This window comes from Sporisorium graminicola, chromosome SGRAM_1 (genome assembly GCF_005498985.1).
Source record: "Sporisorium graminicola strain CBS 10092 chromosome SGRAM_1, whole genome shotgun sequence".
In the NCBI taxonomy this organism is placed as follows: domain Eukaryota; kingdom Fungi; phylum Basidiomycota; class Ustilaginomycetes; order Ustilaginales; family Ustilaginaceae; genus Sporisorium; species Sporisorium graminicola.
In genome coordinates, this window is record NC_043719.1 from 536,505 (window position 1) to 548,752 (window position 12,248).

The 12,248-nt window shown below is 57.0% G+C and overlaps 5 protein-coding genes across 5 annotated transcripts; 3 read left to right on the plus strand and 2 right to left on the minus strand.

Annotated features, from left to right (window-relative positions):
* Positions 1-39: 39 nt before the first annotated feature.
* Positions 40-1,782, minus strand: EX895_000223 (uncharacterized protein; the record flags this gene model as incomplete). The annotated part of the gene is made up of 1 exon (XM_029880824.1): positions 40-1,782. One exon carries the CDS (start codon positions 1,780-1,782, stop codon positions 40-42), a length of 1,743 nt encoding a protein of 580 aa, XP_029742210.1.
* A 757-nt stretch (positions 1,783-2,539) lies between these two features.
* EX895_000224 (uncharacterized protein) lies at positions 2,540-3,146 on the minus strand (the record flags this gene model as incomplete). The annotated part of the gene is made up of 2 exons (XM_029880825.1): positions 2,540-2,546; positions 2,626-3,146. 2 exons carry the CDS (start codon positions 3,144-3,146, stop codon positions 2,540-2,542), a joined length of 528 nt encoding a protein of 175 aa, XP_029742211.1.
* Positions 3,147-4,316: 1,170 nt separating this feature from the next.
* EX895_000225 (uncharacterized protein) lies at positions 4,317-6,164 on the plus strand (the record flags this gene model as incomplete). The annotated part of the gene is made up of 1 exon (XM_029880826.1): positions 4,317-6,164. The coding sequence occupies one exon, from the start codon at positions 4,317-4,319 to the stop codon at positions 6,162-6,164; it is 1,848 nt and encodes a 615-aa protein (XP_029742212.1).
* Positions 6,165-7,648: 1,484 nt separating this feature from the next.
* Positions 7,649-8,722, plus strand: EX895_000226 (uncharacterized protein; the record flags this gene model as incomplete). Its single annotated transcript, XM_029880827.1, has 1 exon — positions 7,649-8,722. The coding sequence occupies one exon, from the start codon at positions 7,649-7,651 to the stop codon at positions 8,720-8,722; it is 1,074 nt and encodes a 357-aa protein (XP_029742213.1).
* A 1,859-nt stretch (positions 8,723-10,581) lies between these two features.
* Positions 10,582-12,055, plus strand: EX895_000227 (uncharacterized protein; the record flags this gene model as incomplete). The annotated part of the gene is made up of 2 exons (XM_029880828.1): positions 10,582-10,889; positions 11,140-12,055. 2 exons carry the CDS (start codon positions 10,582-10,584, stop codon positions 12,053-12,055), a joined length of 1,224 nt encoding a protein of 407 aa, XP_029742214.1.
* Between the last annotated feature and the right edge of the window lie 193 nt (positions 12,056-12,248).

The following is a 12,248-nucleotide window of genomic DNA, read 5'->3' on the forward strand; positions in this document are numbered from 1 at the left end:
CTGCGATTGAGTGAAGAAGACAAGATCCGTGTGGCTGCATCAAACAGCGCCAACCGCATCAGCGAGAGCAACGACCCTCACCGTGCGGTCGAACCCGCAACTGGCCACCCTGCCCTCGTCTAGCACCACCACGTCCTTGACAATGGTATTGCCGCCCCTGCTCCAACTCACAGCCGCCGCGCCCTCCGCGTGCTGCCCCTCCGCATGCTCTCTTGCCGTCACGCCATGCGCCAGGACCGACGCTCTCGTCCTGCCCCTCAAATCGACCAGCCGCAACACGCCGTCCTCGGCGTTTAGCCAGCACCCCCTCCCCGAGGGCAGCCACGCATGGCGTGGTACAGCGTACGAGCTGGTCGCAACTCCCGTCCAGATGGTCGCGGCACGCCGCGACGACAGCGGGCGCAGCAGGAGCAGCCGCGAGAGCGAGCCCGTCGCCGTCGCCGCCGAAGAAGTCGAGGCCAGCGCGGGCGAGGTGTGGTCGCCCGTCTGCACGCACATGTACAGCCCCGACGGATGCAGCGAGAGCGAGAGGAGCGAGTAGGATACGTGCAGATCGTGTGGGTTCGGGTTCGTGTTGAAGCTGTGCAGTGTCCAGTCCGCAACTGCTTCCGCGGTCTTGGCGTCGATACTGGTGCGCGAGAGGGAGGAGCTGAGATCGTCAATGGGAGAGGAGGAGGAGGACGCGTCGGCGGAGGTGGGCAGCGCAATGTAGTGGATGAACGAGTCGTTTCGGACAGTGAAGCATAGCCAGGTGCGTTTGTCTTTAGCTTCGTGGATGACCAGCTCGCTTCCATTACTGTCGCTACTGCTGGTGGTCGTGGCGGCCGTGGTAGCTGCAGCCGATTCTATAGCTTGCTCGCTGGCATCGGGAGCCAAACCGGCTCGAACGAAAAGGATAGCTTCCGGGTTGGTCTGCGTTTCCATCTCGAACGCTTTCTCGTACCTCGGTCCCTGCAGTTCTTCCACTTCCGCCTCCTCCTCTTCCTCCTCTACGTCGCCTCTCGTCGCAGCAAAAGAAGTCTGCGTGATCCTACGATACACAACGACCTTCTTATCGTACCCAATGCTCGCCATATACTCTCCCGTCTCACTGACGGCCACCTTGACCACAAACTTGGCATGCTCGGTCAACGTCTGAATTGGCCTCCTGGTCAACAGATCCCACACCACCACTTTGCCATCCATCCCGCAACTCACCAGACACCGCGCATCCATCGGGTCTTGCGCAACACACAGCACCGCCGCCTGATGCCCGCCCTCGAGCATCTCCTCCACCTCGCCCGTCTGCGCGTTCGAAAACACAATGCGTTTGTCTGCCGCTGTCGTCACGAGGCACTCGTGCACCGAGTTGACGTAGCGCGCGGCGCGTGTGTCGAACGCCCTGCGTGCCAGATACAGCTTTGCGATCGAGAGGATGTTGGAAGCGTGCAGTGTCGAGTGTGTCCGCTCAAGCTTGTAAGGAAGGGTCGCGGGGCCAGGGAGAGTGAGGGTGAGCGGGTCGACGAGTGCGCGCGTAGAATGCGTCGCTGCTAGCTGTTCGGCTTTGCGCTTGCGCTCGTCTGCGCGGAGACCGGAGCGGTACGTCTCGACGAGATGGCGCAGGTCGAGCGACGGGTCCGCACCGTCCGTGGGGCTGAGCGTGGGGAGGTGCAGGCCGGAGGCTGCTGCATCGAGGCGGAGTTGCGAGGCGGACGAGGCGTAGCCTTGCGAGACGAGGAATTGCTCTACGATGAGATGCGATGCTATTGTGAGGTCGTATAGGTCGGTGGACGATGGCGACATGATGTGTCGAGTGCAGCGGTCGTAGCACGCTCGATGGAAGAGGGGGAGAGACTGTGGTAGTGAAAATGAAAGGAAAGGTGATGAGAAGATGGCCGAGGTGTCAGGGTCCAAAGCCAGAAATATTCCTCGGCTCGGACGCACAGACCCGTGTGATGCTCGTAATCCTCGTTTCAAAACGCAGCCATCATCACTCAGTCCCGCACCCAATCAGGCAATGACAGCATCTAATATTCCCCCATCTATGTCCGTTGCGCTACAGTATACAGTGTCATCTACATCTTGCTCTTGTGCGGCCTCAGAACACAAGCTTGCGTCATGCTCGCCACGAGGATCTTTTGTGAATCCCACAGGAACGACTCGGAGTAGGTCCTGCACTCGTTACCAGCCACCGTCTGCATCTCGCGCAGATGGAACTCGTTCATGTCCGGAACCGCAAAGAAGCGGAGCGCGCAGTCCAGCGACGAAGCGGCGGTGGCATCCGACAGTGCCAGTCTCGAGAACGTCAGTGGGATGAAAGACAGTGCGCCGTCCATCATGAATGCGACCAGCGAGGCGTTGGCTGAGGTAGACGAGACCGAGAGAGGCGGTCCAACGTCGTCAAAGTCGGTGGGTGATGATGTGGGGGAAACAGCTGCAGCAGCGGCAGGAGGAGGGGAAGGTGACGAAAGGTCTTGTGCAGATTTGGACCAGTCGACCGAGAATCTGTCCGTGAGCGGGGCAGAGTGCTGCTCGGACTCTGCGAGCGGGTCCAAGCCCATCAGGTTCTGCGCATGCAGCCCTTGCGGCGGTAAGGCGCTGACCAGAACCTTCTTGTTGAGCGCAAAAACCACCTTTGTGAAAAACTTAGCAGCAGCACGATCCACCTTGCCCTCTTCCACTTTGCGCAGTGAAATGTCCTCCAAGCTGGGCAGCTGTTCGGGCGGGGCGTACTGCATCCTCGGTTTGCGGCTGTATCGTGTAAACGGAGCACCTGCCTTGGCCGTGTCGATCTTGTTGGGTGCGCTGAAGTCGATCGTGGCGCAAAAAGTGCTCCGCTCGCTGCCGTCGTCCATGCGTTGGGAAGCCGTGATGAAGCGAGTGGCGAACGAGCGTGTGTTGCGGATGGTGGTGACGGTCAGTTTGACTTTACGGTTGGCGTATGTCGGGCCAAGGTAGTTGCCGAGTACTGAGTAGATCTCGAAGTGCATCAACTCCTTTTGCGCCTCGATCGACTTGAACGCCGCTTGCACCGAGAGCGCCAGGACGCAGCCGCCGTAGGCAATGTCGGCCGCATTGCCCATCTTTTCCGGGTTGCAACAAGAGATGTACACGTCGGGCTTGGAGGTGGAGCGCAGACGCACCAGCTCGATAAAATTGGCCGCCATCGTTGGTCGGTTTGCGGCAGTGGGTGAAGTGCGGGTGCGTGTTTTCAAAGGTGATGGTGGTGGTACAAGGAGAAGACGAGTTTGGAATGTAATAATAATAGGACGATGGTCAAGAGCGTTGCAATCGAGGTCACCGGTGTACCGTCTTTGGGGCTTGGCCAGACGAGAGCGAGCTGTCGACGTACAGCGTGAAAGAGGACAAGAGAGCAGAGGTGGTCGAGCTCAAGCAGAGAAAAGCAATAGCGAGTCTGGGTTTAAAACGGTCCAAGGAACGGAACGCAGAGACGTTCGGGAAGGAAATGCATTGTCCTGAGCCGGTCGTACAGGCCGAATGACCGGATCTGCACAGCACAACACACCCGCACCGTCGCAGAGTGGAAGATGCAAAGAGCTGAACCGGCTCGTCTTTCTTCGAGGTCCACTCATCATTCTCTCGATAACTGTGAAACACAAGAAGAAATAGAAAAGCATGCCGGAACAGAAAGCTGCAAATTGCTGCCTCAATGTTGACTCTGTTTTTGACGTCTTGGTGCTGTCTGAAAGCTGTAAAGAGATGTTGCCTCGCAAGATAATGCCGACAGAGAAAGTCAGCACTTCCGTTGGAGCAAGACGGTAAATCTGCTTGTGCTGCTGCATCCACCCGTCCCGAGGGTTCAAGGATGGAATCTTGGCAAGATCAAGGGGGCTATTGTCCAAGTCAGGGCTGCGGGACCGATATCTCGGCCAAGCAAGACGCTGCAGGTATTTATCCGTCGAGCGCAGCCGTTGTGCAGTTTTGGGCGTTTGCCGCGTTTCAGATCGCCGTCCGTACCTGCGCGCAGACACACACGTGCAACCAACCGCATCTCGTCTCTTAGGAGGGCAGAGCATCCAGCCCGGACGAGCTCATCAGCAACATTGCTGTTCTTGGCACGATCGACATGAAGAGCGTTCGAACGAGCTTGCCCGATGCGTTCGTGGTTCTGAGTGCGCAGTTTGTTTGGTTTTCCACTTTCTAACAGTTTCATTTTTTTTGGTTTTTTTTTTTGATTTCTCGGAAAGTGGGAAACGGAATTGGGAGAATCTATATTTTAATATCTTCTCGTGTTGGTGTTGGTCTCTCGCTTCGCTGCTCCACCTCCTGCTCACTCTACCTCGACAGGCCCTTCTCTCTCTCTTCTACAAAGCCACATGGTGGAGCAGCACTATCAGCCCATCTACTCGTACCAAACTACAAGAGCCGCAGCTGGACGTAATAGCGCAATCCTACGACTCGTCGCTCTGCTCACCTTTGTCGCCGTATCCTCTGTCGTCTTCTTATCATTCACCGACTACGTATACTGGAGACAGAGTCAACCTCGCACTCACTCTCAATCCCTCACTATGGCTTCGTCCTCGTCGACTACGGCCAACACAAATGGCCAATCCAAGCCACCAACTTTGGACGAGTATCTCGTAAAAGCCAAGCAAGATGCTTTCACCCATCTCAAACAAGCCTCCGCGTCACAGGGAAAGCTCACGCTCATCATGGGCAACGAGGCGGGCGATCTCGACTCTGCTTCTTGTGCTATCGGCTTGAGCTACCTGCTGTCGCGCTTTGGTTCTCCATCCGGTCACAGCCTACCGCAGTCGACCTACGTGCCCTTGATACAGAGTATGCATACCGATGACGTGCTTCGACCCGAGAACACGGCTGCTTTCCGAGCAGCGGGGATCCTTCCCGACCACGTCTTCTACCTGGACGACGTGCAGAAGACACTCGGGCTCGAGCTCAGTTCGGATGCTTTCTCGCCTTCCGCAAACGTGGCGCTCGGCTTGGTCGACCATCCGTCTCTCACAGGGCCGTGGGGTGGAGCCAGGGCTTCCAATCGTCAGGTGGACATCGTCATCGACCATCACGAGGATGTGAGCGATCACACGAACGCCGCTTTGAGAATCGTCAAGTCGCCCTCCAAGGATCCGGTGGGAAGCTGTAGCAGTCTGATCGCGGAGCTGTATGCCGATCGATTTGCCAATGCTCCTACCTCCGATGTAGGCCTGCGAGAAGTAGCGGATCTCTTGATCAGTGCCATCATCATCGACACGGACAACCTGCGGGGTGCACCGCGTGGTAAAGCAACAGAGACCGACTTCAACGCCATCAAGACGCTCTTTTCCGTTTCGTCGTTCGGCAATCCTAACACCGCGGATCAGCTCAAAGAAACTGCAATCTCGTTCTCGCCGCTCAAGATCGAGAGCCAAGGAGCATCAGTCGAGCCGATTCAACCCATCAGTCCATCTCAGGAGACCGACTCGGCGACACAGAGTGCCAAGATCATCCTTGCGCCTTACTGGCAGATCCTCTCGCGCTCCAAGCAGGCGGTCTCGCATCTCAGCGGGCGCGATCTGCTGCGTCGCGATTACAAGGAACTCGACTTCACCAGCCCCGAAGGCTCGGACCCTGCCCACGCCGACGTGGCGCTCAAGCTGGGCTTTGCCTCGGTGCCCATCAGCCTGGTCGAGTGGCTGCACAAGGACCGCCCCACGCCCCAACTCGCCGATGCCGCCGATGCCAAGCTCGAGGTGAAAGAGGCCTGGGCGGCCTGGTGGACCACACTGGACGAGTTTATGGCCGAGCGCAAGATCGACATCGCTGTCATGACGGGCAGCTTCCGCGTGCCTGAGGGACAGGTGGATGCGGGTAAGCACAAGCGTGAGTTGGTCCTGGCCTTTGCGCCGAGGACCATGCAGGAGAGCAGAGCGTCGGTGCTGTGGGACGAGTTGAGACGCGGGCTGGAGGCGGATGCACACGTGAGCGCCGCGGATCAGGTTGAGAGACGCCTGATGCTCGAGCAGCCGTGGAAGGGACAGAGATTGCCGGAGAGCGCAGGCGGCAAGAGGGAGCGTGTCAAGGGTGTTGATAGCGAGGGAAAGCGGGAGCATGCTCTACAGCCTAACAGCTGGGCCAAGGTCTACAAGCAGGCCAATGCCAGAGCCAATCGTAAGATTGTCCTGCCTGCGGTCACGACGATTCTCAAGGCGGCCGTGAGGAAGTTGTAATGCACGCAAAGCGAAGGTTGATGACATTTTGAGGCTGTGCCGAGGAGAATGGATGTGCATGTGACCACGATCCGAACTGGAGCAAGCTTCCGGGATACGCGTCAATTAGCGATAGAGACGAGGCGAGAGCGTGAGAAAGCCTTGTTTAGCGTCGCGTCGGCTGCCGTGGAGAACAGACCGCCGGCGCTACCACAGCAGCGAGCGTTTCCGCGGAAGCTTAGAGTCGGCTTCTCTCTCCCTGCACACAAGCGTAGAAGCAGCATGTCGCACCCTGATATCTTGGCAACCCGCACCCGATACTTGGATTCGCTTGCCTCGTGACAGGTTCTGTGCTGCGAGCGGCGGATAAGTCACGGCAGTTCTGCCGGAAAGAAAGTCTTGGCGGCGCCCGAACCGGTTCAACCCGATGTAACTCGTCTCCTTTCCGCAACAATAGAGTTGCAAGGAGGCTTTGCTTGGAAGAGGCTGTGTTTTGTACTAGTCCTAAGCGAGCGAGAGACAATCAGTACCAAAAAGGAAGTGTTCCGTGCATGGAAAAGAGGGTAACACTGACGTAGTCATCTGCAGCTCGCAGAATTCATGCTTCCCGCCGCGATCCACGAATCCGGCATTCTCTTGCTTAGCGTCTTTTCCTCGGTCTCAGCGCGTCGAACAGGTGTGTGCGATTGGGCGATTGGGTGTCTGATCCGTGATCGACTGTACAGGACTGTATGTGTGAGGTGTGAATGAATGAATGGTCCCGTAGCTCGACTCCTCATACGTAGATCAAGGGACGGAAAGAGCGGGGATGCCGACGGAAGCGTGGCTGCTGCGTGGCTGGCTGGCTGGCTGGCTGGCTGGCTGGCTGGCTTGCTTGCTTGCTTGTCTGTCTCGCGTGCGATATCTTGGCCCTGCACGAGCACGGCAGCGGCAGCGGCCCAATTCCTTGGCGATTCCAGCTGAGTGCCCGCCGTCAAAGCCGAGCGAGACCGAACCACAAAGGCAATGCCGCGGCGTTATGAGGCGGTGGTGCTGCTCTGTCGGCTAGATGCGATTGCTGCCGAAAGTGTATGACCCCACGGCAAGTGGCTTGGGTGTGGGGCAAAAACGAGGGAGACAGGGTAGGAGAAAAGCGGAACCTGAAAGGGTCTCTTTCTGATATCTAGAACCAGGCACGAGACCAGTGACGAAAGGGTCTGCTCACATGCACACTCCGCTTTTGGCGCTCCTTGTTCATTTTATTATTTTAATATTGTTCTCGCAAATGTGCACTCACTCCACTTAGCTCAGCGTTTCGTTCCGAGCTTGGCCTCTCATCCTCGAGCTCCTCGTTCCCACGACTCGGTTGCTGTTTCGCCTCTCGACTCTGTCTGTCTCAACAAGCATATATAGAGCCGATATTCACCTGTCCATCTCCCCTTCTTCATCCGAAACGTCTTCCAAGATCTATCACAGTCTCTCACTTCCAACTCAACCTCAACCATCTCTCGTGTACTCAAGCAAACATGTCCGAGCTTGGACACGATACCCTCCCTTCCACGTCGGTCCACGGCGACTCGAAGAAGCCTGCCATGACCAGCTCGGCCATTCCTCAAGCCAACGGCGGTGGCCTGGTCACCGTGCAGCCTCTGAAGCGCTCCGAGATGCAACCTTCGTACAAACAGAACCTCGGCCTGGACACGGTGCAGCATGGCTTCTATGGCTCGCTCATCAACGGGATCGGAGCGATTGCGGGCGGCTTCGGCCAGCTTCCCTTCTGCTTTTGCTGTCCCAATCCCTTCAAAGAGATCGAGCAAGGCAGCGTCGGTCTCATCTCGCGCTTTGGCCAGTTCTACAGAAGCGAGGACCCAGGCCTGGTCCAGATCAACCCCTGTAGCGAGACTCTTCGCAGGGTGGACGTACGTGTCACCACGACACCGATTGGACAGCAATCCGTTATTACGCGCGACTCTGTCAGTGTATTGGTGGACTCGGTGATCTTTTGGCACATCTCGAACCCGTACCGAGCGTCTTTTGGTATCAACGACGTCAAGACGGCGCTGATCGAGCGAGCGCAGACCACTCTGCGAAACGTGGTGGGCGGTCGTGTGCTGCAGTCGCTCGTCACGGAGCGAGAGCAGGTGGCACTCGAAGTGCAGGAGATTGTCGGCGACGTTGCGGACCGCTGGGGTGTTCAGGTCGAGAGCATCCTCATCAAGGACATCATCTTCTCCAAGGAGCTGCAAGAGTCGCTCAGCTCGGCCGCCAAGCAGAGGCGTATCGGAGAGAGCAAGGTGATCGCCGCCCAAGCCGAGGTCGACTCGGCTCGACTCATGCGTCAGGCAGCCGACATCTTGGCGTCCAAGAGCGCCATGCAGATTCGTGCGCTCGAGAGCTTGCAGGCGATGGCCAAGACGGCCAACAGCAAGGTCATCTTTGTGCCCATGAACCTCAACGATCTTTCGGGTGACAACAACTTGCCTCCTGGAGGCACGGCTCCTGGTTCCAATGTGCCCCCCGCCGCTGTTGCTTCGGGCTCGGGCGCGACGTCCGGCAACATGATCAGCACGGCTGCTCTTTCTCAGCTTGCTGACTTGTAAGAAGTACCTCCTGCCTGCGCTTCAAGTTCAAGTTTGCCATCGGCGTCCCCTCCCCCCACAAGATAGCTTGTTGCAAACCGGTGTTGCCTGGAAACTGGGCGGACGTTGCAAGCGGTTTGCGGGACCTACCCCGGCACCTTGGACACGCTGCTTCACCCTACGTGACAGGTGCAGATAAGTATGATAATCGAACACGCTCGGACCTCTTCCAGATCGGAGAGTTGCCGACACACACAAAGGCCGCGCACTGTTTTCATTCTCCTGCCGCTGCGATTGCTGCAGGCGCTTGGACACAGCTGCATATAATCAATCGCATAGTTCGAGTTCCATTTGTATATTGTCAGATGCCTCGCCCCGATGGGTGCGCCCGATTTCTCACTGCTCGCTCCGCATTCCCGTTTGCTCATACCCAAATGAAAAGTTGATACCTCTGTTCAGCTGCGAGTGTTTGCCGTCTTTCAGTTGTGTCAGGAGAGTGTGTGAGTGCGGGGGAATAAGCTCGATGATCAAGGATCTCACGCCTGGCGGAAAGCATGGGTCTTGCTTCCTCCTTTTAGGTTCTCATTTATGGCGTCCAATTTGAGTGACGAAACACTCTTCGTGAGCAGAGCCTGCCTCGACTCGATTCAGCAAGGACGGCTGCACACCGATGGCAGTCTGTCATTGGGCGGCGGATCGGTGGTAAGCGCCGTTCTCCGGTCCGGCGAGCAGACTGGAAACGATTCATTGGCCGGGGTCGACTGATTCGGGACAAGACGCAAAGAAGAAGAAACCAATCGCGAATCTGATTCGTTGAGTATCAAGATTAGATTTCAGACCAGACCAGATCAGACCACGGAGCCTGTCCGAGAAGGTGAACTTCCCTGCACTTCTGATTTGCTGGTCCACTCGATTCCACTCACGATAGCCGTCCGTTTCAGCATCGTCGCTGTTGATGATGGAGCATCCCAGACGAACCCGTGCAAATTGAAGCGAAGCTGCGATCAAGAGTATCAGATCTCGTCGTGGGGCAAAAGAGTAAGCATCAACGACAGACACAGCATGACAGAAAGCCTTTCCTTTTCTTCCATAACCAATCACAGGGCATCGACGACGACGGACACCTCCGAGCAAAGAGCGAGACAGCGAAAAAGCGTATGACTCGTTTTCCCTTCGCTGTGCGTGCCTGTTGGCTCAACTCTCTTGCTCGCAGGCTTGCAGAAAAACCGCCGCACGAAAAAGAAATTATTGTAGTCAAGCTGCGCTGGTCGAATAGTGAGAATTAAAATGTCAACTACAACTGATTTGTATTGCGAGAAGAACTGCAACCTTGCAAAAAAAAGGGTCTCAGCGCGGTCGAGGCAAGGCGGGGCAGCGAGAAAATATTTGTGAATCGACGAATGACAAGGCTTTGCAAAGAGTCACACAAATCAATCACACACTACGCAAAAAAAGGATCTCGACTCTGTGTCTCGGTCTGTGGCTGCTATTGCTGCTGCTCCTGCTGCTTGTGCTTGCTTGCTCTTGCTTGCGTCGTCCTGGAATGGCCGCTCCGCTTCGGTTTCTTCTTGTGCTTTTTTGGCAGCTCACTCCTCCTCACTTGTGCCTGTCAGACAGCAAGGTCGAAGCTCGGCTTCTCCCGCGTCCCAACGAGTCTTTTTCCTGCGTCTGCCTGCGTCTGAGTCTGACTGCCTTTGCGCCTCTCTGGCCGTGTGGATGTGTGCGTCGCTTTCATTCTTCCACCGTCTGCACCCAATCACATCTTCTTGTTCTTCCTTCCTCTTTCCCCAATCACCGCCGCTACTAATCCACATAAGACACTTTCTCCACCGCCACTCTCTCCCTTCCCTCTTCCACATACACACATCCTCGCTACCAAAATGAACGCTAACGTCGCACGCACCGCCCTCAGGGCCGCCACCCGCTCCACCGCCCGTCGCGGTGTCGCCGGCGCTGCTCGATCCCTTTCCATCGCTGCCACCGCCCGCCCTTCGCTCACCAAGATGGTCTCGGCCGCCGCTACTCCCTCGCTCACCCGTGGTCTCAAGACCATCGAGTTCACCGAGGGCATCCCAGAGAAGGTCTACGAGCGCGAGGACTGGCCTCTTGAGAAGCTCCAGGACTACTTCAAGAACGAGACTTTCGCCATTCTCGGTTACGGTTCGCAGGGTCACGGTCAGGGTCTCAAGTAAGTAGTTACTTTCCATTCACGATCTGCTCGCTGTCTTGTAGTGCAGTACTACTTGCAAACGAGCGGCTTTCCTACCGAGAGGTAACAAGATGCTTATTGGCACTGCTTTACGGAGGAAAAGGCTACTGTTCTCTGGCGGCTCTGTGCGTCGAAGCACGCAGCTCAGGAATCGTTGCAAAGGGAAATGAATTGATTGCTGACTCGCCTTTTTTTTGCCTCTCCTCTCTTCGCTTTGCTCCCGAAACAGCCTCCGTGACAACGGCCTGAATGTCATTGTTGGTGTCCGAAAGGACGGTGCTTCCTGGAAGGAGGCCATCGAGGACGGATGGCAGCCGGGCAAGAACCTCTTCCCCATCGAGGAGGCTGCCGAGAAGGCCACCATCGCCATGCTCTTGCTCTCCGATGCCGCCTGTGCCGGTGTCTACAACTCGATCAAGGACAAGATGCCCAACACCCACACCCTCTACTTCTCGCACGGTTTCCAGATCACCTACCAGAGCGAGACCGGCTTCGAGGCTCCCAAGGACAAGGACATCATTCTCTGCGCCCCCAAGGGTTCGGGACGTACCGTCCGATCGCTCTTCCTCGAGTCGCGAGGTATCAACGGCTCCATCGCCGTCTTCCAGGATGTGAGCGGCAAGGCGCTCGAGAAGGCTTCCGCCATGGGTGTCGCCGTCGGCTGTGGTTACCTCTACGAGACCACCTTCGAGCGCGAGGTGTACTCGGACCTGTACGGTGAGCGTGCCTGCCTCATGGGTGGTATCCAGGGTCTCTTCAAGGCTCAGTACGACGTTCTGCGTGCCAACGGCCACTCGCCCTCGGAGGCCTTCAACGAGACGTGCGAGGAGGCTCTCCAGTCGCTCTACCCGCTCGTTGGTGCCAACGGCATGGACTACATGTACAAGGCCTGCTCCACTACCGCTCGTCGTGGTGCCCTCGACTGGGCGCCCGAGTTCGAGAAGGCCTGCAAGCCCGTGCTCGAGAAGCTCTACGAGTCGGTGCGCAACGGCAGCGAGACCAGGAGGGCGCTCGAGTTCGGTAACCGCAAGACCTACCGTGAGGACTTCGACAAGGAGACCGACGCCATCGCCGCCCAAGAGATGTGGAAGGTCGGCCACAAGGTTCGCGCTCTCCGCCCCGAGAACGCCACCAAGGGTCTCTAAATGCATCCGACTCTGCGCTTAGATGGAGTATGCACAGCTTGACTATGGCCAGTGCGTTGATAATCCCTCCCACCCAAAATCAGCCCGGGCTGTTATTGCTTCGATGAGAAGAAGAACAACAGCTCCTTGCACATGTATATCTATTATGCCATCTCTTTCAATCGTTTTCTCTTTCTCTCTCTCAGTTTCTTTT